At 49.7% G+C, this 24520-nt stretch overlaps 1 protein-coding gene across 1 annotated transcript in view; it reads right to left on the minus strand.

Annotated features, from left to right (window-relative positions):
• Positions 1-24520, minus strand: part of MYT1 (myelin transcription factor 1) — a 34198-nt gene that overhangs the window by 4058 nt on the left and 5620 nt on the right. The window contains exons 4-16 of the mRNA XM_050907602.1: positions 23678-23927; positions 22043-22904; positions 21273-21407; positions 19760-19850; positions 18049-18162; positions 16378-16592; positions 13557-13681; positions 12588-12857; positions 11678-11832; positions 9120-9182; positions 8832-8900; positions 4633-4695; positions 3977-4060 (exon numbers count right to left, since the gene is read on the minus strand). Coding sequence (XP_050763559.1) covers positions 3977-4060; positions 4633-4695; positions 8832-8900; positions 9120-9182; positions 11678-11832; positions 12588-12857; positions 13557-13681; positions 16378-16592; positions 18049-18162; positions 19760-19850; positions 21273-21407; positions 22043-22904; positions 23678-23927 — 2496 coding nt within the window. The remainder of the gene's footprint in view (positions 1-3976; positions 4061-4632; positions 4696-8831; positions 8901-9119; positions 9183-11677; positions 11833-12587; positions 12858-13556; positions 13682-16377; positions 16593-18048; positions 18163-19759; positions 19851-21272; positions 21408-22042; positions 22905-23677; positions 23928-24520) is intronic.

A 24520-nucleotide genomic window follows, 5' to 3' on the forward strand; every position in this document is an offset into this window, starting at 1 on the left:
AAAAGAGCCAAAGAGAACCGAGGTAAATTCTGCAAGAGGGAAAGACTGTGGAGGTCGCATCATACTCACACTTGCAGCAAAAGCAGGTCCCAGTGGTGTCCCAAACTGTGTGTTTGGTGCCTCATCGAGGGCAAAGACGGCAAGTTGGGCTGCCTGACTTTGGATGCCGACATTACCCCGAGGCTGACACGCTCGCACCGAACCACCACGCATTTACAGTGAGCTCTGCCTGGTGTTACTGCCGAGGAACCCAGGGTCATCAACTTTATCACCCTACACTAGCATGGTCAACGGGATCTAGGAGCGCTGTCTGTGCCCATGGGGACACAACCCTTCCCCGTGAACCAGTCCCTGACCCGGGAGCCGGTCAGGCTGCAACCTGTGCACCAAAAAGCTGCAAACCTGCTCCTGCAAGGAGGGCGTCCGAGGGATTTTTGAGCCCGTACCCCATCAGACAGAACAAATAAACCCTGGGGCACTGCTCAGCCTGCAGCTGCGGCACGGCCTCGCTTGCCTCCTCCTCCTCCCAGTTCACATCCCGCAGCTACCGAGAGATCAACCTGCGCTCGCAAGGGGATAAAAGTGGGAATTACCGTCGAGGTGATGCACAAGCTCTCCCGCCCCCATGCTTCTGCTGCAGGTTATGGCCGGTTAAGGCGGGCGGGAGCTGCGAGGGGTGTCATGGAAGCGCTGACACAACTTGTGCTAATTGCCAAGAGGATGAGTGCCTCTAAAAGGCATCTCTTTCCTCCCAGCTCGCAAACTCCCCACCTAATGGCCTACTCACTAAATTCAGCCGTTCGACAAAGCCCGGTGTATCTATTAAGGTTTCTGCTGTGGTTTGCATTTGTTTAAAGATGCTAGTCAATTATAAATACAGTTAAAAGTTTATTACTCAAGGGAGGTAACTCTAAAAAAGGGGAGGTGGAAGTAGGTAAGAAATGGCAAAAATAACCCCGTGTCCTCGGTTTGAAAGCAATTAGGGACTTCGAGTTTCCCCAGCAAAATATCCGCTGAGCTGCTCCTGAAAGTTGCAAGCTGCGTTTCACCGCAGAAATGATTACCCTGATTGTTTACATTTCGTACAAAAGGGAGATGACAGCAGAAGGGGGGAGCTGTACACCCAGCCTTTTCCCAAGATAATTTGAAAAATGCTGATCTCGATTTTAATCAGCTGCAAATGCAGCACAATTCACTTATAATATCCCTGCCAGCAGGATCCTCAGTAAATTCATAACATCATTGCTTTTATATGATCACGAGCAAATTACTGAATCCTCAGGAGGAAAAGAGGGGGGGCAAGTGAGAGAGAAAGAGACAAACCCCAGCATTTAGTATGCAGCCTTTACGGCCCAATCGTTACATATTTTACGTTGTTAATTTAACTTTCATTACATTTTCACTGTTAAAAAATAAACCAGAGCCTTATTGTGCAAAACAGCTGGCTTGGACTTTTTTTTTTTTTTTTTAATTATTATTATTTAACGGAAGCACCAGTGGCGTTTGATCAATTAGGCAGCCGTGGTTGCTTCTGTTTTATGCCAGGGCTGGGCTGAAGGTTGAGGTGATCTGTTCAGTCACGTCTGTAGCAAATTACTTGAAGGATGAACAACAAAAACAACAGGGACTAAATGACTTTCTCCTCGGTGGCGATGTGCAAAACTCGGCTGGGTTCCAAGTGGCGCTCGGTGCAGACGGAGGATGGATTTAGAGACAAATCTCCTTAAGGCAAACCCGCGCCGAGCACACCTTGCTGCGGGAGGCAGAACATGAGCTTTCCAAGAGCTGGGGGAAGGCGGCAGTGAAGGGATCGTTGTACCGTGGTGTTTTGCACATCTCAGAGGAGCTTCTCCTCCTCCTAGGCGTACTGGAGGAGCAGGGGTTGCTGCCTGAACCATGGGACATTGGGGAATGCCTTTGTGCCCTCATGCCACGGAGACCCTCGTGCCCACCGGGCACTGCCTGCACCCGTGCCCACGGTCCCACTGCCGACAGAGCAGCAGAGCCAGAACGAGCCTCCAAGGCCGGTCCGGGGGTGGACAGCATCAGCTTTCTAGGAGTCAGAAAATCCCAGCTCTGGTGATGCTCCAGCCCTATTTCTTGCCACTTTAGCTTCCCAGCATTTGTACCTTTAGGGTGGACTCAGAGAGACCCAGCCCCTGGTGAGGATGCCAAGGAGACTGTCATTCTGCTGGGGATGCCCTGACAGCTCGCCCTGACAGCTCGTCCCGCGTTCCTCTACAAGCACCAGCTGCACCATAACAAAACAGCCATATAAAAGCTCCTTTCTCCTTGCACTGGGAAGCAATCTCTTTGCAGAGAAACTGCACTGGGGGAGCCGCTTGGCACATCCCTGACCGGTCCCAGCCCCGAATGGGGTGGGCAAGGATGAGCAAAGCCACGGCTTTCCCATGGGGAAAACGTGGAGAGGGGCGACCTCCCAACCGGGGGCCTCCGACTGCGGTAAAAGAAGCAAACGTGCAACAGCTGGCCGTTGCACGACAGCATTTGCTGCTTGTCCTTCCCTTTGCTGTGTCACTGGTTAATGGCACAGCATTACCATGCCACCAGCAATTTAGTGTATTTGAGCCAAAAAACGGATTTTTTCCCACAGATTCTCGAGTAGGTTGCTTAATTTTTAATAAACTCCGCTAACTCCTGCTAATTATCACATGGCTCATTTAACGGGGAGGCTTTCCTTCCTGTAGACTGAGGAGTAAGAACAGAGCAGATGGCTCAAATATCATCTTTTTCTTAAAGGTCCTTCCCCCGGCTGGCGCATCCCAGTTTCCCGCAGCCCCCGCGGGGCTCTTCCGCACCCGCTGGTTCCCGCTCCGGCTCAGCCTCTGCTCCAGGGCAAAACCCGGGTACACGGAGGTATTCACCTCTGCTCTTCTGCAAGGGCAAGACCTGCCCTAGGGCTAAAATGAGGAAAAAAGATGCATTTGGGGACAGTCTGCTGAGCCAAAGGGGTTTGGCCAGGTATGCCAGCGCTCCGGGCATCCAGAAACTCTTGGAGGGGGTTGATAATTTTTTCCGTGTTTCTTTTTACCCGCCTCCACCTGCACTTGCTGGGTGAGTGGACAGGCTCCGGAAAGGCTGGGGATGCTCTGGGTTAACAAAAACTTGGATCCTGGAGTCAGTGCTGGCCCCAGCCCTGCTGTAAAGGCTTTGATGTCCTGTAGCTGTGTGAGGGGTTGAGACACAGACCCCGAACCTCGCGTCAGGCCCTGGACGCTGAGCCCGTGATGCTCGGGCTTGCTAAAAGTCAGGACAAATGGATTTAACAGCAAATGAAAGCTCCTGAGGCGGACGAAGGGATTTAAAATCTCTGTTCCCAGTAGGAATAAACCCCCTGGGATGTTTTGAAAAATTCAGCCTGAGGCAGCAGAGAAAGGCTTTTTCTGTTCACTCTGAATATTCAAGCTGAGGCAGAGACTCTACAAAACATGTCTTATTCGGGGTTACCAGATCCTGACCCAACTTGGTGCTCGATAGTTTCCATTTCTACCGTGTTTCTGGGAGTTAAGTGAGCCCGGCAGCACCCCTCGTCTGCCCATTGCTGCCCAAAAACCCATGACGTTTCGCTTGACTGAGGGTTTTTACCCTCCTTTACAACACTGGTGATTTTTCCAGGCATTATATAAAGCACAGGTAGGAGAGGCACTGTTCGTGCCCTACCAGCCTACCTTTCACATTCGCAAAAACAAATAAGGAAAAATACACTGTTACCTCCCCCACTGCCCAGTTTTCCAATCAAATTTCAGAATCACAACGCCATTTGGGGGGATCAGGGAAAAATGCCCCAAAAACCAGCAGAAAAGCTTTGGCAGCACCCACTCCAGCATGGGCAGACGATGCTCCGAGCAGCGCGGGCGAGGGGGGATGCGGGATGGACGCTGCTCCCCCGCGTAAATCTGTGCGAGGCAAAGAGGATAGAGCGAAGGCTCCACTCGGGAGTTATCTCCAGACTTACTTCATCAGCTCTGGGTCTTCTTTATCATCCTTTGTCGGGGTGATCTTGATCCCACTTTTCTTGGCACGAGGGCAGCCTGACAGACTGTGGTTAAAAAGAGAAGAAAGGCCTGTCTCACTGGCAGAATCACTGCATTTGCTATTCCCCCGCTTCAGTCATCTTTCCCTTGAATTTGGCACAGTGTTTTTGATCTCGCTCGTTTTGCAGCTTCACATCACGAGAAGTCAGGAGAAAAAAAAATAATAAAAACTTGAGGGAGATGGACAGTAATTAATGGTGTCTAGATAAGAAGATATCTGCTAACAGCCTGTGATGTTTAATGGAATTGTTGAAACAGAAGGCTCAGATCTCTGCTATTAATGCTTTAAAGTGATAATAGAAGTCATAAATAGGTGGCATTATTAACAGGAACATTGCATCAGCTAAAATCTGACCCTTTGTCTTTTATTCTGTTGAAGGGAGCTTCTAATCAGATGCTGGAAACATCAAAAAAAAAAAAAAAAAAGAGAAGTCAGATTAAAGAGATGAAAATAGGCTTCAGTTGTCAGTAACATTAATGTTTTATTCAGAACTTTACAACTCTGCCCATGCAGGGGAAAAAAAAAAAAAAACAACAGAAAGAAGCTATGGAGAAAATAATTTAAGGGCGATCTTACCTTCTATGCGATGCATAATTTCCTGTTATGTGACCAGAGCCATCACAACCAGGAGTAGGGCACCTGCGGAGGAAAGGGAGGCTGAGATTAGCCTGGGGATGCGAGCAGGGGATCGACGCTTTGCGACAGCTCATTTCAAAGAGAAATCTAGGGACTGTCAACACAGAAGCAGGTTTTTTTCTTCCTGCCCCTTCTCCCTCCGTAGGAACAAGGTCTGGTCTGTAATATCCATGGCACCAACGTCGATGCATCGCTGCATGCACGTTGACGTTGAAGAGGAACATCGGTGGGAAGAGATGAGGATGGTGGGAGCGTGGTGGGTGGCTGCTCTCCGGGGGAGGGACACGGGTCCCACTCTCACGAAGGGGACTGCTCGGGAGATGAGAATGAGCCAAAAAAAGACCTCCAGGACAGCGTCTGTCATGTTGAGGAAGCCATAAGGAGACAGCAGGTACCATCCAGGGCCATTGGGCTGGATGCAAGCATAGACAAGAAACCAGAAAAGTAGCCTACAGCTCTGGACAACAGGGCCACCTTGGCCACCACCAAGAGGAAGCCCAACAGAAGGTCTCAGCTCAGTTCTGGGTGACTTGGCGGGGGCTAGTCTCACTGGGGCAAACAGACACCCCACCGCAGGAGGGTCCTCAGAGTCCAAAACCAGCCAATGCCTCTGATGGAAAGTAACAAAGGAATAGGAGGAAAAAGATTAGGTTAACCTCGGGTCTCCTCCTTCCGTAACACCACGGGCAGGGGACAGGGGGTCCGCAGGGGAACGGCTGCCTGCGGGGCCTGGGGCTGGGGACCACCAGGTCACCACGCAGGGTGCACCAGCAGCTTTTGCTGCTTCGGTGCAAAATCTGCCCCGCGGTCCTCAGCCGCTGCCGTTACAAAGGGGTCTTTGAAAATGCATCCATGATCATGGGTTTGAAGGTAAGCATCCAGCGCTCTGGGACGTGATTGAAAGCAAAGCCTGGAGAATACTTCTGTGATCACACAAACCTGCACAAAGGCTGGCAGGGGCTGCAAGCCTTACCGAGTGGCAGTGAAGATAATGGCACGAGTTAAACACCGCATCATTAAGGGCGCGGAAGCGAGAAAGGTGAGAGGATATGAAGTACCACGAGCACAAAGATCTGCTCCGAGTGCTGTAGGTGACGTGGCAGACATAAAAGTTGTCATGGGGACAAGGAAGAGAGACGAGGAGTCCTCACCGAGGATGTGTGCGCCAGCCTGCCAATTAGCCAGAGCTTTTTGAGTCAAGTGATTAGGACTGGGGGGAGGAAATCCACGGTGCCGCCACGGGACGAGTGGGAGATGCTCAGCCGCTCGCTTCTGAGCCAGAGCGAGCAAAGCTCACGGCGTGGCTGCAAGCTTGCAGAGTGCCCTTTCTCGTCGGGGGAGGATTTTGCTGTGTCCTCGCTTTCTCGATCCCCGTTTTTAAAGCCACCAGTGCCTGGTTTGCTACCACTGGTTGGTACCCTGCAGCAGAACTGGGATTGATGTGTCTCCAGGACACCCCAGTGAACTGATGGGCAACACGTGGTGGTGCATGGGCAGCCCTCAAGGCCAATGCCTTTGGGAAAGGCAATATGCTGGTGCCTGGCCCGGGCAGAGGTACAGTTGGGGTGCTCTGGTCCCTGAGAGTCAGTGGAGCAATGATTTCCACAGATGCCTTTAGTTTTGCAGCTTGGAAAACAGTCTTTTAAAAAGTCCTCTTTTTTTGTCAGAAAATATCAAAATTCCTCTCTTTGCACCAGCTCTGAGGGAGGGTTTGGCATTTTGCGGGTCATTGAGTAGTCTCCACTGGTGAAAAAAATTGGCACCTCACCTAGAATGGGAGAGCAGGGACACGTCCTGGTCCCAGAAGGGTGGCAGGGACCAAGGCTCAGCATGCTCCGACCCAGGAAAACACAAATGCACATAGGTCCGGTGCAGTAAGAGAAGGGACACACCCAGCAGGACCTCGATGAGGGTGCAAATTCTCTAACTCATTTAGAAATTACAGGTTTAGGAGATGACTGTGACATTTCCCTCTTATACGCTGTTAAAATAGAAAGCAAAACTATTTCTTTGTTGTTCTAGCTTCAGGGTGGGATGAAATTATGGAAACGCTAACATCAAACTCCTTTTGCCTTTCAGGACTTTTAAAGAGGGGAGAGAAGTGATTTGATTTTTATTTTTAATTATCTGGAGACAAATCATACCGACAGAGACCTTTTATTGCATGTTCCAGCCTGGAGCTATTTTTTTTATATCAGGGATATTAACCCCTGAAATAGAATTTATAATAGAAACGCTGACATGGCCTTATCTGAAGTTGTGACAAGCTATGACTGCGCTATCTGTAATATCTCCCAATCCTCTTCCCTTCCTCCCTCCTCTGCTCCCATCCTTGCCAGGACAGAGAAAAAAAGCAGTACTCGGGAAATAACATTAAAAAGCTTTGTTTTGGCCAGATGTCTCCTGTTTTATATAGTATTTTGATACAAAGCGCTGACATCGGATGCCCAAGGGGAGCAGGGGACGCTGCACAGCAAGGCTCGGCGCGATGCTCGGTCTCAGGGACGACCCCATTTGCTTTTTCTCTGGGCCCTTACTGGAAATGGGCACTGTTCCTGAGAGCTTTTAATATCTTTAACACTAATTGCCTGATCACTGGGCTATTCTTTAAGGCTGTTGGAGAAACACCAGTTCAGCAAAGCTCTCTTAAGAGGTTCTTTCAAAATGTATATCGTCTATAATGCATGATTAAGTGTACTTAGCGCTAATCATGCGAGTCCTTTCCATCCACTAGCATATTCTATTAATATCAACTAATCCAGCTACTTTTTCCACCTCTGTGATAAGGAGCAGGCGGTTAACAAACATCTTTCCTGGCACCAGCACCCGTATCGGTGGTGGAGTGCGGAGCAGTCCTGGACCCACGCTGCCCTCCGGGCCACCAAAAAGGGATTTGGGACTTTACCAATCACCTTAACGACCAAAGGGGCTCCCACTTTCCTATGGCTCCAAACATCACCGATTGCATACAGGCCACAGGGCATTATTTTTTTTTTTCCATGATGAGCCTGTGCAATGTGAAGTCCCCCATGAGGTTTTACTCTTAGTACAGGCTCTTCAGTTTTAGTTATGAATATCCCAGTATCTAAATAATCCTGAAACTGGATTCAGCAAAGCAGGGAGCTCGGAGGAGAATCGGCCTCCAAAGGTAGGCTGGCTCCGTGGAAGAGATGTTGCAAAAAAATTCACAATTAGCTTTCCCCCAAAGATGCGGGTTGGGTGGAGGAGGGTTGGGGTCCCCCCAGTGTCTCCATCTATTTTAAATACCATTTCTATTAAACCCTTCTTTAGGGGAGGCAACCTAAGAGAGCATTTGACAAACCCTCTTGTGAAGAATAAGCTCCTACTGAAAATAAGGAGTTTTGGGAAGACAGCAGCAAAGCTGAAAACAGTATTCAGAGGAAGATATTTGAAGGAAAATGTCAAAACCAGGTTCCTCCCTTCAGGAGCAGAAATGGGAACACAGAAATTTGGGGGGCATGAGCCCTTTGCCACTGGCTCAGGATCCGGCCTCACCAAGCATTTGCTTGCTCCCTCTTTCATTCCCTCACAAACCAAACTCCCATGGAAATGAATAGGAACCTCTGTCACTACATCCCGAACGGCCCCTAAAATTTAGCATAAAATTAGCATCCCAGGTTCTCCAAAAGAGTTGGCTTTGCTATGTCCTGGCGGTATTTTCCCAGCTGTGTCTTTACCCAAAAATAAAGCGTGCGCCTTTATCTAGGCTTTGGAGTATTTGAGAGACGTACAAAAATGTTGAATGAAAAGGGTTACGGCACAAACTCGGGAACAAGAGCTTGGGAAAAGACGCCAAATGAAAAAGAAAATAGCATATGTCTACAGTGCCCAAAGGAAACCTGCCAGGGGTCTAGGTTGTTTCTGATCGCTGCCGTGATCCCCCCCTCCCCAAAATAAGCCTTCCTCCGTGCCATTGCCTCTTCTCAACGCGGCAGCTGGAGGCTGGACTCCGCCAGAGCTCCTCGCTGGTGGATTTTGATCGGCTTTTTGAAAGGAGAAGGGAGGGGATGGAAAAGCAAAAGCAGAGCAAGAGGAGGAGGGGCAGGGAGGGGGAAGAAGAGAGAAAAAAGGGTGGAAAAAAAGAAAAAAAAGGAGTTCCAAGTTGAGCGCAAACATACTTGAGGTCAGCAGAGTGGGCAGCCATGAGGTTTCTGAGGCTCTTGTCAGCAAGAGGACAACCAGAAAGGCTGAAAGAGAAGAGATGGAATATCTGGATAAGCAAAAAAAAAAAAAAAATAAAAAAAAGGAAAAAAGGAAAAAGAAAAAGGGCCAGGGCGTGGGGAGGGAGAGGGGCAACAGAAGGTGGGGAGGAAACAGAATCAAACTATCCACATGGTCAAAAAATATACTAAAAGAAATAAAAAGCTGTCTTTCGAGTCCGAACCATGAAAAAAAGGTCAACCCACCTGCGGTGAGAGGCATAGTTTCCCGTTATGTGTCCGCTGCCGTCACAGCCTGGGGTTGGGCAACTGGGCAACAATAACAACAACAACAAGTGTAAGTGCTGGAAAGGAACGGATTCACCCGAGAGCCACGGCTCTGCAAAGCCAGCTGAGCCCCCCTCGGGGTCTGTCTGCGGGGGTCTCAGCCCGGCCCCAGTCCCAGACCCCTTACACCGGCTCCTTCCATCGGAACTTGGCATGGGTTTATATGTTTGCACGCAAATAAACCAGCTGTTTCCCTTTCAGCTCCCCTTCCTCCCTTTTTTGTTCCCAAAAGATCACAGAGCACCTGAGAAAAATGTGAAAAATTTGAGAAAATTTGTGGCAAATGTGAAGAAAGTGTTCAAAATACTTCGTTGCTTGGTTTGCTCGGTGGCAGGGGGAGACTTAAAGCAGCCTGCTGGGTGGCATGAACGAACGGGCAGGAACACCGCTGTCTTGGTGCTGCCAGATTGGATGATTTTTGCAATACTGAAGCTCTGGCTGTGGGAATCAGCTTATTCCCTGAAAGCATCAGATTTCAGCTTTCTGAAATGTTGTTTTTTTTTCCCCCCAGCCCTTACAGCTGCAAAGAAAAGCTTGAAAACACTGTTGACTCCAGAAAGGGAATAAAAGTAACTTCTGACTCGTGTGCCTGGGGGCTCCTAAACTGAGGACAGGCAGAAGCTGCCACGTCCTGCCTGCTGCCTTCACCGGGCTGCATTTCCCACCCGTCCCTCTCCGCTGCCTCCCCCGTGAATTGCACTCGCGTGGGCGATGGGAAAAGGTGCCATCCCTTCTTGGTGTCCAGAGAATAAAAGCCAGTTTGTGCATGAGCGGTGAGGCTCTGGCACAGTTGTGCCCTGCCTGCTCGAGGCCAGGGGGTATGCGAGAGAGCAGGGATGTCCGGGATGTCCCGGGACACTGCAGGGATATCCTGGGACATTTTGGCCCAGCAGGTTGAGGCTTGGAGGTGCACCTATTCCCTGCTCACCCTTGAGTCCTTTTCACAGCCACAACACCCACACAAACGCAGGGAGCCCTAGAGCCAGCACTGATAGGAAGATGTTGGAGCAGCAGTGATGTATTGCTACGTGGTACCCACTCGTGTGCCAGCAGCAGGGCAGCGAGAAGACGGAGGTGAGGAGCACCTTCAAAGTGACTGCCATCAGTGCCTGGAGATGGCCTAAGAACTGCACCCAGACACGGAGCATCAGACAGACACAGAGGGCAAGTCTGCTCCTGAGTTAACTACAGCTAATTCATTACAGCCCTTGGGCCAGAAAGGAACAAGGATGCTAAATGGAGAGAGAAGGCTCAGGGCTGCCCATGACACCATTTATTTCTTCCAGGGCTGTTTCCATTTAGGAAATTTCTCTACCCTCATAATACAATTATAGCACTCTACCTCAGAAATTGCTATTCACGTCGCTGCTGGGTTTTAAAAAAGCCTTTAGAGCTTTGCACAGGGCAGCTGGTCTGTGCTTTGCTCATTTAGGGAAGATGCTGCTGCTGCTCTGCCCCCATGGATCTCCTCCCTGCCTGTCTGCTCCCTCAGCCCCCTGCTTGCGTAGCCAAATAACAAGCTACATTGTATAAGGTCAGCAAAACAATGCCTGCCGACTCTTCCTTGTTTAACATATAGGAAGGTCAGATGCACAGGAAAGAAGCCAAGAACAGCAGCTCTGCTGGGATGCCTGGGAGGGGAGGCCTCCCCATCACAACCTCCAGACTGATCGCCCCGTGCCGTTAGATCAGAGCCAGGTCCAAGCTGCAGCGTTTGGGTCAGACTCTAAACATGAACCATTAGGTTGGGGATCAGTGTGGATGCAGAGCAACACTTCATCTAACAGAACAGACTGGGTCTGTATTTCCACCCACCCAATGCCATGAATACACAGATGGGAGCTGGGTTGGGATCTCTCTCCAATGTAAGATGCAGCATGACAGCAATCTTGCTGCAGCCCTAGTTCACGTTTTGTGGCCCTGCAGTATCACGGTGACGGGACCCATTGCTCTACGTGAAGGAGCCAACAAGTCCTGTCTTCCCAACAAGGCACCTTGTGGTTCAACACCCCCATCAAGAAGGTACTGAGATCCCTTGGGTGCTCTTGGACCCACAGCATCACCCAGTGTCCCAAAACAAGGGGGCAGGAGATTGGGCAGGCTCCATCACTGTGCCAGAAACACTCTTGCAGGAAAATACCAGGGAAAATGGGCCCTGCAAGGAGGTTTCCACAGCCCTGTCCATGAATCCTGAGAGCACCGAGCTCCCCAGAAAGTTCCCTTCATCACTGCAGAGTTTCAAGGCCATATGGGAACGTATTTTGCCTCAACGATCAGCAGTTGTACGAGGATAGGGTTTCTCTTAGAGCTTTCATTTGAACCACTTAGATGAAGTAAGACCAATCACAGTAAGAAAGGGAACTACACTTCTAATTTTTAAAATGTATTTGCTAACAAATTTTGTCTCCTACCAGTCTGGCTGTGCTGGGTACATATTTTATACATTTTGGAGGAAGAGACAAGAAGGCAGGACTTACGTGAGCAGCTCTTTCTTGATGTCCTTGGAGAGGAATTTAAGCTTGAAGTTGGTTAAAGTAACTTCCCCTGGGTATTTTCGTTCTTCAAAGTTTTCCTCCGACACTTCTTGCTCATCAGCTTCCGAGGAGGCAAAAGAGTGGGCGGCAGGCTCTGACTGCAAGAAAACAGCCAGGAAAAGTGGTTGTAGTGGTGGTCATTGCTGCTGAGCTGTGGTGGGAGAGGATCCCAGGTTCATCCCAGCTAAGAGTGCAGTCTTGCCAACACTCCTGAGCCCTTTGCAAGAGCCTCGCAGTACCCAAACCAGAGATCCAACAGTCTGTAATTTCTCCTTTTTACAGGAGAAATGTGTAAAACACGCCTGTACGGGGATTTACACCTGGCTCTTCCAAGGTCTTGAAGGGATGAAGATCAGTGCAATCCCCCCATACTCATCCTCAGCGGCGCCTGCCTCCACCTTGCCCCACGAGCAGAGAGGCAGCGCGCTGCTTCCAGGGCCAGGACGCTCACCCCAGCCAGGAGGGAACGGCTGGCTTCCCCCACCTGCAGGATGGATGTTAGTGGCACGCAGGGCCGTATCTGCTAATGGCAGATAGAAATCATCCTCAGGAACGTCACCAGGAGCACCACTGGTCCAAATGAGCTGAAAGGATTTACAACGAAGAAAGCACTGCAGCCCAGGACAATGCAAGTGGTGGGTTCTTCCTTGGCAAGAGCAACCCAACAGATCCAAGGCATCTGCCTCCTGCCTGATTGTCCACAGCTGATGTCTGGTAGCACCGACAAAGCTAATAATATTTCTCTCCTAGGCTCAAAGGACAAACTAGGGGTTCTGGGGGAAAACAGGACAACTGTGCAAGCAAACATGGCATTCAGTCCCCCATGAGATGTTATTCAAGAGTCACCACTCACCTCTTCTGGCTCCTCTTCCCGCTGACGGTTTGGTTTAGTGTAGTCAATGGGCCCATCCCATTCATCCTGGCGGGAGGTCTGGCTGGACTGGGGGGAGGTCATGGTGCTGCTCGTGGCACTGGTGCTGTTTTGGCGCTGGGACACGTCTGGGGACTTCATGCTGGGACTACTGCTGCAGCTGCTGCTGCTGGGAAAGGTGCTCTCCCGTTTGCGGTGCTTGTTCATACTCAAGTCCAGAGTCCCATTTTCATCCACCTCAATGTCCATGGACTGAAAGGTTGGAAACATGCCCAAAGTTAGCAGCTGCCAGCAATTCCCTACGGGGATCTTGCCCCCATTTGTCTTTTGCAGTGCAGGGGGCAGGTTATTCATGTCCCATCCTCTCCACAGTCAGTTAGAAGGAACTGAATGAAAAGGGATGCTCTTTCATAAATATTTCAGAAACATGCCATGCAAATGCACCCCTGTACTACCAGCAATGTGGCATTTTGACTCAGTCGCTTGAACACAGGCATCTAGTGCCATTTAAGATGCGCCCGTGGCATCTAAGACATCTGCCCAAGGGTGGGGGTACAACATGGGACTTCTGGAAAACCTGTGTCCCTCTGAAAAATAGTTGGAGGTCAGCCTGGACGCAACTGGGGAATCTCAAATGACATCAGATACAGACCAGTGAGCAACTGAAACCAGCTCTGAGACTCTGCTTGGGAACGATGCTTATCTCAGATGGGTAATTTGAGCCACGATGCATCTCCATAACACACTAAGAGCCAAGATTACCTCCTCCAAACTGCGTCACCCAAAGCAGGGAGCGAAAGGGTGATATGTGATAAGTCTCTGCATTCCCTCTATGTTTAAAAATTAAAATGAAAGGAAGGGTAAAACAAGGTATTTCTCCCATCTCGAACTTCAAGTTTTAACCCGCTCCCTGCGTGCTGGAGCGGTGGTCCCTGGGCACGCTCGGCTCACCTTGCCGGGGGCCTCTTGCTGCTTGGTGCTGAGATTCTCCGGCATTTCCCAGCAGCGGGTGGAGAGGTTGAGGATGGCAGTGGCAGCCATGTGCGCAGCCTCGGCGTCGTGGGAGTAGTCGAAGCCTGTGGAGGAAGATGAAGTGCTCTTCACGTAACTGCTGGAGGGGCTGTGGCTGGGGGAAGAGGCCTTTGGAAAAGGTTTGGCTGGAATAAAAAGAGAAGGAACAACACAAGGCTAATGTATAACCGGCACGGGCAGCGGTGAGAGGTTAAGTGAGTCTGACACAGCTAACGTATTAGCAGTTCCAGTGGCAGCCCGTGGTTATTACCAATCCAGGGGCTATTTTGTTGCCTGGGATGTGCAATAGGAGCAGTGCTGGCTGCGACTTGTGCAATGGTCTCTCGGTGTGAAAACTTAATTCATTAACTGACTCTGCCATCAAGTCCCCAGAACGTGAGTGCTTTTCTTCATTAAAGCTACTCCTTGGTGGAAGCAGTTAAAGGAGAAAGCTTAGAGAAGCTTCCTGGCTCTTTTTTTATTGTTCTCTGCATGTTCATAACTTATCTGCAGAGCTGACTTACGGGGAGATTTCTTGTAGCACGTTTGAAAGCTTACAATTTAAAAAATTACATTAATAGCAAAACCGTGGCCATGAAATACGAGCTTCCAATGATGACACCAGTGAAATATGGATTTTCTGACAGCTGACATATCATTTAAATATGCCTGAATAACAGGATTTATTACACAGCCGCACACGGCCACAACACCGCACTGTTACTGTATGTCACAGCACGCAGCAGTGCAATCCTGGAGATGCAATTTCTCTTTATACTCTATGAAACAAAAGTGAGTATTTCCCAGGGTTAGCCCACAATAAAACTTGTCCTAATCTCGAACCTGGTCCCGTTTAGGAGGGCCCTGACCCACTCGGAGTCCCTCTGAAGTCAGTAGTTTCAGTGGGTGCAAACAGGGGTTCATCTGATTTTGAACAGTCACAGGATTGTATTCCGAATCAATTACCAAAATCCTCAAATTCTGAATTCTTTTCACTATGCCCTTTTTGGGGGAAAACATCCCCCCCTTCAGTGGGAGTCTCACCCAGGGAAGACTCGTAAGCTTTGGCCCGATGATGGCGAAGCAAGACAACCTTGGTTGACGTGGCTACAGAGCAAAGCGATTTCATTATTCCCATTACAAACTTGTAACATAAGACACTATAAAATGCTAATCTTCCCGAGGACTGCTTTCTTCCTCATTGTGTGCGTATATAATGCCTATTGACATTAATGGGAGTTATGCACACACATGCAGGGGAATATAAATCCCTCTGGATGAAGATCTCTTTAAAATAAGTTCTCAGTGAAAGGAACAGATTTCCCTGCTATGATTGGCAATCATATTCATCTTGTCATTTTGATTAACTCATTGGAGGTTTGCCCAAATGGTTATTCTTGTGTATGGCTGCTTGTTTTCGAGTCCGGTTTAATCCATGTCTTTGCGGCGGGGCGCGGGTATTTGCCAGCCCAACCTGACAATATCCAGGATCGTGAGATGCCAATTTCAATTTCACACCGTAGGCTCAGCGATGCTTTTCCATTTCATAAGTATTTCTACCACTAATAGACTCGCAATCAGCAAATTAGTAAAATAAGTGATGAGAAAAAATAGAAAGGATTATCCTAGTGGGTCTGCTGGAATTATTTTTGTCAGTACAATTACCCTGAAAATTCTTTGCTAATATTGCAAATAACACAATCTATTCAGCAAGAGAATCACTTGTGCTGGGAAACAAATTACTTTTCCATCAGCCCTAACCCAGGATGACAGTGGCAGTTGTGCTCTTTGGCCTCCATCCAATTTCATTGTCTGATCCTTTACAGATTTAGTACTGTAATAAGGGGCGCTTCCATTGTAGTGCAACAACCGGGATGCTTTCAAGTACGAGCACTTTTTAGAGAGCAGCTGCATCAGGATTAAACAGGATTGTGGAAGTGGGATTAGGCAGACAGAAAGCCCTCTTGAGGCTGCTGAATTCTGCAACCTGGGCTCCTAAATCTTTTTTTTTTTCCCTCAAAAAGATGCCTTCAGGTACACATTTGGTGTCAAAGGGAAGAGGGAGGTTTGACATCAGTTTGCGGCAGGCTGTCTCCCCATGCAGCTTCCCGCCTGCTCCTGACAGCTCAGCCCCTGAGGGTTTATTTAGCCATTTCATTTTCACCCACGCTTTCGTTGCACAGTGTTGTAACCAGTGCAAGGTCCTCGGTACAGAACAGAGGTGGGTGGCTACGATAGGAAAGAGCTGGGAGATAGGAGGTGGGTGATCGATAGGTAGCAGAGCTGGAGAGCAGAGCACAGCAGAGAAGACAAATGGGTGGAGCGGGTCATATATAAGATGGAAGAGAAGAAAACTGTAATCCATTTAGCTAGATGAGGAAAGACAGATCAATAGATATGAACTGCAAAGCAATGGGGACCGACTGAGGACAACTGTGTAACTTATCCCACCTAGAGACATCGCTCAGATTAATGTTCCCACCACTCAATGCAATTCTTCCCAAAGCCGAAGCCAAAGCGACTCTCCCCCAACCAAAGCTTTACTGGCAGCCACGGGCTCCTCTCTCCACCACGTACATGCCGCAGGACCCATCTCAGCCTCCCCCATCCCCGTTTCTCCCCCTGCTTCGCAGCAGCAGGAGGGATCCAGCGACTCAGCCCCCAGTCTCCCATCACCCCAAAGCCACGATCCCAAGAGCCTCGCGACACGCTGAGAAAGGCAGAGAATGCAAAACCCAGCCCATCCCTGCTCCCAACTTACATTTAAAGGCTTTAGGTGAGGTTTCGCTAGTCTGAATCTTTGGGGCAAGCATGCGTTTGCCAAAAACCTGAGCATCAAAACTTGCATAATCGAAGGTGACCTTGGAGTACTTCTCCAGCTCCTTGGCCAGGTTGGCCCGGGGGGTTGCTGGGACCATGTTGGGCCGGTAGCTTCCGTACTGAGGGATCTCCAGTTGCTTCACAAAGCACATAGGCCTGAGGATGAAACAACGAGCAACAATGATTTCTCTTTTCCTTGACGAGATGGCTGTTGGGAGGGGACCAGACGTGATGGCGATGCATAGATGCACCTCGTCCCCGAGGGATTACTGGGGAAGAGGAGGCAGCAACAGCCCTTTTGCTCTCCCTCAGCACGACTGCATCTGATTTGGGTCTCTTAGATTCCTTTTTTATTTTTTCCCCTTTTTTCCCTTTTTTTTTTTTTCCTCTTTTTCTCTTTTGAAGCAAAACACCAAGGTGTCGATCTCATCCTAAACAATATTCTTGTAGGCTTCCGTGGCGTGGCAGCATTTTCCAACAGCAGTAGAGACTTGGGCGTCACTCACTTACGGAGCCCATGACACAGGATGGCACACGAAGGTGTGAGGACCCCAGTTTAGCTCCGCTCCCCGCTGCAGGTTCATTGCAAAGGCACCAGGGCCTCTCCCCTGCCTGCGGAGTCCCTCTTAAAGACCCGCTTCTGCTGGGCTGCCTATCATGAATCAATTTGTCTTGCATATAAATTGTATATAAATGGCCTATTGTTATTCTCCTTCCCGTGACCTCTTTCCACCAGCGAGTCCTCGGAGCGGGAGCTCCTTGGAGCGTGGACCGTCTTCGTGATGCGCTCAGAGCGCTCTGTGCCCGGCGTGGGCTCCGCTGCAAATAAATAAGTAATCGCCCTAAATGGCCTTTCCAAAGCACCGAGCGCCGGTGCACCAGGGTACTCAGCCGTCCTGGGGAGCAAATAAATAAATTAATCAGACCTCGATGCCTTTGTGGGAGTGCTGCTCAGGGCTCGTACTGCAGTTTTTATCCTGCTCTCGTTGCAAAATAACTAACCATATTACAATCCATCTGTAGCCTCATGAATCACATCAGCTACGGAAGCCAGCATCTATCAGGAACATCCTTAATGTGAGACAGCCCTTTCTCCCGGGAAGATAGAGACGGGCGAAATAACAAAATAAATGCGACGGGTTTGGAAATGAGTGGCAGGTTTCTCTCCTCTGAACCGTGCAGGCTAAGGAAGAAAAGCGGGTGGACTTACGCGAAACTGCCATCGAGTGATTTATACGTAGCCTAAATCTCCTCCTCCCCCTCCCCGAGCCCACCCTACTTATAATGCTAATATAATAGCCATCATTCTCTGGCAGTTTGCATTGCAGAGCAATCGGCACAAATGCCTTCTGCTGCACTGGTAAAACCCTTTGGCCTGTAGCCTCAGCATTAATTGATGCTACAGAAGCAATTCATTGTCCTCAATGCCCTCCCTGGGATCATCAATTAAATATCTCACCACCTTGGCGAGACCTATGATCATAATAACAGGACTCAGCAGTATCAAGATACAGCCGGAGGGAGCCGTGACGGCTGCTCTTGCGAGCGTGGCATCCCGGGGAGGGCTGGGGCAGCGCGGTTACGCGGCGCTGGGCTTTGCCGTCCCATTTACCTGAGTATCCGGTCAGAATTGGAGCTGGTCTTCGAAGGATCACCAGACTGGGTTTGTTGCTTTTCATGCGATTTGGCTAATTTTTCAGCAGCAGCAATGGGGCACCCAGATAAACTGTGGGAGTGTTTTTAAAAGAAGGAGGAAAAAAGAGAGAAGGAAACCAAGCATGAGGGATGAGCATGAAAATCGTCATTTCAGGGACACAGAGCTGCGCTGAGCCTATGAGAAAAGTGATTGCATTGAAAGGTTTTTTTTATTATCATTATCCTAGCTTACTTTTAGTCTTGGCAAGCAGCAAAGCAGCCAAGCATCAGGTGCCAAATCTCTCCCGGATGAGCCCCGGAGCATCCCCAGGGCCCGGAGGTGGATCAAGGAGGCAGCTCCCCCGGGCTGAGCACAGCAGGGGCAGAAAGGGACGGGCTGGTTTCTTTGAGTGGTTTTAGCAGTTAAATGGCATTTTTGGTTTGTATTTATTTGGATCTTTTGCAGAGGCCATTTGAAGGGAGCCTTCTGAGGGGCACTTGCGGGGAAACATTTGCACTTCTGATGTGCACGGCTGCCAGCACGCCAGTGCCTGGGGAGGTTGAGGGCTGTAATGGCTTTTGCTCACACACGCTCTACATGTGAGCCTGGCTCTGCCTCTTTGGGACAGCTTGGCTCTTACGGCAATCGCTCAGGGAAGGTAAAAAGCCCACATGCTGCCAGTCGACCTGAAGCCATCACAGGCACCTTCATCACTGGAGCAGCCAGCACCGAGGGAACCCCAGCCCCATGAGAAATTCAGGGCTCCAACCCCACCGGGTCTCAGCCCAAACTGTTGTGCCCAAAGCTCGCTCCATAACCCACTAACACCAGTGGATCACCTCATTCTGACTGCGATCGCTTGCTGCCTGCACCAAACTGAGCTTCTCAATTAACAAAGCAGATTTCCCTAATTTTCCTCTAGCAGCTATGGCTACAACGAAGCATCCACCAGCTTCCTCCACGGCTGAACGAGTAACGACACAAACACCTCGTGCCTGCAAACGCATCGACATTCGCAGAGCCGTCACTCTCTGCCAATTAAGCTCAAGTGCAACGAATGGTCAATCATAAATTCATGAGCGCATCCCTGTAGCACAAGCTAGTCTGGCTTTTTGGAAGGCTTCTAGCTTTTAAGCGCACTATCCCCTCCACTTGCAGCCTTCCCGTTTGTAAAAGTGCTCAAGTTTAACCGAAGTCAGAGCATGGGGTATAATTACAGGTCCCAAAGCGCAACCCTGTCCCCTCCTGACCACATCTGGGCTGAGGTCCTACAGCAAAAGAACCTAAATTCCCAGCTCATCAATAATTTCAGCCTGAATATTGTGGAAATTCCTAGAAATCCTGCTAAGTGCCACACCACCAAACACAAACACCACCCTCCAGTCAGCCTCACCGGGCACCCTCTGCTTCCCTAGTGCCAAACACCTCTTCCATGAACCCCCGTCTGCATCTACCCCTCCATAGTCCCAACTGTGAGCCTGGAAGCATTGCTCTGCTCTATTGCCCAGCCAGAAATCACTGCCCCATCGTGCTTTCCCATATTATTCTTTGTCTTAGGGTCATCCCTGCTTTGCCCATCTTAGTTGTACCATCTCTCAGTGCAAGAGTAAAGCCAAGGCTTTTTGGGCTGGTTGCCCTGCTGCCATCCTTGCCCCGGCCGTTACGGAGAAGAAGTCAAAGCTGGTACCTCCTGTGCGTGTTGCGGTTGCTGTTGACATGACCCTGTCCTGTGCAGCCTGGCGTGGGGCATTTCAACACGTTCTCGTGCATCGCCAAGACTTCGGAGCGAGAAGGGGAAGGGGAGAGGGGAAGGGAAGCAAAAACAACTTGATAAAAATCAGAGGAAAAAAAAGAAAAAAGAAAAGACAAAATCATCAAGTCTTGTACGCTGGTTTCCTAGAAATCAGGGAACGTGAAATGCTGTAATTAGAATTCATCTGCGTAGAGAAAAAAAGATTTACAAGGCAGCAGTGCTCAGGTCAGCACTAGATTAGCATCTCTGCACGCAGCTTGGGCTTTCTCCCCGTTTGCTGATTGCAATCCGGTTTCCCCCATCCAGCCCCTCCCGCCCGCCATCATTTTGGAGCCAGGTCTCCCAATTTCAGGTAGTTTTAAGTGATTGAAGTTGTATCTCTGCTTTTATCCTTAGGACTAGTCTTTGTTTGCTTTTTTTTTAAATTTTAATCTTCAGGATTATTGCTTCCTGCAGCGCTGACCTTAAAAGTAAAGAAAATAATTTGATTTGCAAGCTTTTCTAAAGCACACAGCTTGTGTTAGTTATTTATTAATATTTTTTCTCGCATTCAAGCTTGTGTGAAGATAGCTGTACTTTCTCCTTGTTTCCTGCAGTTCTGTGTTTATGGCAGGTCTGCAACCTTTGAAATTACTGATAAGGAAGGGCTCCTTTTTTTTTTTTTTTTTTGGTCTATTATGCCATTATCATAAACATACAACATTGATTTTTATGTATATGTACAGGGAAAGCTATTTAGGATGCTGGTAGAGAGGTAGAAATAAAATCTCTCTCTATGCATATATATATATAAAAATCTGTTATGATGATGATAAATATTTTCTGTGGAATAGATGAATCTTGGTATAGCACCTTGTGAATTTTACACTGATGAGAGCGTAGGAGGAGACTCAGCTATCCTGCACGTCCTGAACGACTCCTCTCCTTTGCCGTACGGCAACAGCTTCAGCACGTTTGGACAGCAAGAAAGAACAGTTTCCCCTTCTTCCCAACATGATATCCCACGTAGGGAAAAATATGTGACATTCAGAGTAAAGACGGGAACTTCTTAACACACCTCTGGAGGTGGGCAGTCATTTTTAAAGCACCTCTGATTTTCAGAGAAGGGATCTCATTCTCCACAGGATGGTGCTAAAAATCTTTAAGAAGGGTAGGACTTCCTAGTAATCTCCATAGCGTTTCCCGTGAAGAGCGATAACACTTTGGTGGGTAAAAGCATCCCAGAACAAGTTGGAAAAGCATCACCCCATGCCAGAAACTCCGTTAAACACCAAGGATTAACATCAGGCTTGTGCTAGGGACTTGGTCATAAAATTCACATCATTAGGGACTATTTGGAGCACCCATTGGCCTTGAGATGGCTCTACCCTTCAGGTGTGAAAAACCTTCTAGGAAATAAGGCTTCAGACTCATTTAAGCAAGCCTTGTTATCCCGCCGTGTACTCACTCTCGGGAGGGATCCTGTCTTTGTGCGGACAACCAGAGAGGCTGCGATGGTGAGGGTAGAGTCCCGTGACGTGGCCAGTCCCATCACAGCCAGGAGTCGGACATTTGATTTCTCGCTTCTCGGGTCTTGAGGGATCTAGGGATTGTGGGGAAAGGGCGGTGGGAAGCAGGTTAGCGGATTTGGAGGGGAAGAGATGGAAAGGAGAGAAAAATTGCCAAGGATGCTTCCCACCACTTTTCCATTCGAATGGGGAGAAACCTTTGGGTTTGGAGTTTTTTTTTTGTGAAGGTGGAATTGTAACACTGGAAGTTTCAAAAATTAAAATCAGCAAAGGAATTTGAGTAACTAACCCAGCTAGGAGCATGGAGCTGCTCACAGCGACCGAGCAGGCAGCCTGGCTCAGCGCCCGGGGGACTGTGCAGCCCGTGCCCAGTCCCTCGTGTTGCTGTGGCTGGACTCCTACCACTTCTTTAAAATCCACTTGGATTTTAAACCAGCCCTACTGCTCAGGCTGAAATTTTCAAGGCCGACAGGCAATTTAACCAGGCAATTCCCCTGCTGAGATGTAGAGGACACCATCATTTTGTGCATTCACTGTTGACCTCTAGGATGTCCCCATCCCTCTGGGCACTGAGGATTTGTGGCTAAATTCCCTCTGTGGGCTGTGAAACCCCCCAGCAGCCTAGTTTTCATGGGGTGCTGAGCAGACAAGTTCAGCTCTTTCACTGGGGATGGGAAAGGAGGAGACACACGAAGCCTCGTCCCCATACCTTTGCCGTAGTAGCTCTTTCGGATGCTGTCCAGCGGTTTGCTCTGTTTCTCGTCCACCTGGAAGTGCTTTACGTGCTCTCCTGGCAGTCGGCTGGGCTCCCGCACAATTTTCACCTGCTCGGCTTTCAGCGCAATGGCTTGTTCCAGCAGCCCCAGGTTCCCCCTCGTCATCATGTCATACATCTCTGACTCGTCGGTCACTGCCGATTTCTGGGAGCGGGCGTCGTCGTCTTTGTCGTCATCTGACCGGACCTCCACGATGACCGAGTACTCGGGCTTCGGGCTGAACTGCCCTTCACAGTGGCTTTTCTGGGTGTCCTGAGAAGTGTGAGGAGCTTCTTCGCAGATCACTTCAGGAGCCATCTCCTCCTCCTCGTCATCCTCCTCTTCTTCTTCCTCTTCCTCCTCCTCTTCTTCCTCCTCCTCCTCCTCATCTTCATCCTCCTCCTCATCCTCCTCATCCTCTTCTTCTGCTTCAGCCTTCTGCAGTTTGCAGGACTCCTCGCAGTTTGCATCGTCCCGGTGCTCTGGACACAACTCGCTGCTGCGTTCACTGGTGACCTCGATGACCTCCTCCGCATCCTCCGTCTGGATGATGATCTCCTTGTCGCACTCCTCCTCCACTAACTCCTCTCCCACGTCCTCGTGGACCAGATGCACAACGTTGGATGGCGGCTTGGAGACCTGCAGCTCGGCTTCAGGCAGCTGCCCTTCGATGGCGAGGGTTTCCTCCGCTATTTGGCCTAGGTTTAGGAGAGAGTTGGCAATTATTTCTTGATAGCTGCTATAGTTGGCCTTGCTGGGCCCAGACGTACTTGTTGCCGTGTTTTGTCCATAATGGGTCGATTTTGCTGGGCTTCTCTCTGAGGTGGGGGGGAAAGAAGAAAAAGAAAGAAAAGGGGAAAAAGAAAGAAAAGAAGGAAAAGAAAAAGAAAAAAGGAGGAGAAGAAAGTAAATATATAAGCTTGTAAACATCTCTTTGTCTTACTTAAGCTTAATTAAAACCAGCGCCTGGCTGTTATACCCCTGGAGCAGCCTAATTTATTGCATTTGGGAATGGCAGGTAGAAAGAGGATTTCCACGTGGAAGCTTTCGTGGGGCTCAGATGCGTGCGGCTCCCCAGCCCTCCACTGTCAGCAGCCATCTGGCCCCCTCGCTCCCAGTGCTCCCCAAACCAGGGGCTCCAAACTGGGGAGCAACACAGTGCCAGGACCCCGGCTGGACACCCGGTTCATTTCCCTGTCATTCCTCCTCTTGGATAGCGGCCAGATCCGGCCAGGGGGACGGTTCCTGCACCGGGGAAGCCAGCCGAGCCCCTCGAGGCACCGATGCGGGACCCTGGCTGTCTTCCCCGCTGCCATCTGAGCCACGCAGCGAGCTCCTCTGTGCTTTCCATGGGTCTTTCCCCAGGGAGCATCCCTGATGGAAAGGCTCTCATTTTTAAGAGGCTGGAGACAATCTGTGCGTATCCCCTCTCAGCTTAACCAGAGCTTTGCCGTTGTGCTTCCACCAAATGTAATAATTGAAGGACCCATTCTGTACATAATTCACAGGAGCTATAACTCCTGGTTATTAACACTCCTTGCCCTTTATTCATCTGCAGAACACAGCTCTGCAATCAATAATGATAAAGCACCTTCTGCCGGCTCAGGGCTGCGGGTCTCCTCCTGCTCCATCACCTCCGCCTCGTCTTCCTCCAACATCCCCTCCGACTCTTCGGAGCCGGACTCCTCCTTCGCCTCAGCCTCCTCGCTGCCGTCGCTGTCGACATTGTAGCCTTCATCCAAGGCCAGCTTGAGCGGATGGGATTTTCTCTTCGACACCAGATGTTCGGCCTCCGCATCCTGAAGTTTCCTCTTCTTTGCTAGAGGGCAGCTTTGTAAACTGCAGATGGGATCAAGGAGCAGAGAGGAGGCATTGCTGAGTGAGAAAGGCATGGCTACGGCATCTGAACCAGTTAGGCAAAGGCAAGTGGGACAAATACACAAATACTAAAAAAAAAAATAAAAAATCATCCGGTAGCCCAGACTTTTAACTGGTTTAACCCTTCGTGGCCAGAAGATCTGCTCTCAGACCTTGACTTTGTGCAACTATGTCAGCTTTTCTCAGAAGTCAGCGCAAGGATGCTGGGCTCACTCCAGCGGTCTGGTCCATGGGCAGTTGTTGTCCAGGGACCAGCAGGACCAGCAGCTCCCAGCACCACTGGTGGTGATGGCCATCAGTGCCACCATGAAACCAGGCAGGGGATGCAGAACCGGCCCCTGGGGCATGTCCACCAACTGCTTTGATTTCACCATTACTGGGTGATGAAAACCATCAGTTAAGGCTAGCACGGCCTCCAAGGCAGCCAGCATGCTCTCATTTCCCCTCCCTGTCCATAGAGGCACTGAGCAGACCAAAATCGCTGCCTGCCGACAGCTCCCATCAACCCCAGGCACCTGAGCCAGGTACTTCTGCCGTGGTTTGGGGTCTGTGGG

Source organism: Gymnogyps californianus, chromosome 17 (assembly GCF_018139145.2).
Source record: "Gymnogyps californianus isolate 813 chromosome 17, ASM1813914v2, whole genome shotgun sequence".
Taxonomy (NCBI): domain Eukaryota; kingdom Metazoa; phylum Chordata; class Aves; order Accipitriformes; family Cathartidae; genus Gymnogyps; species Gymnogyps californianus.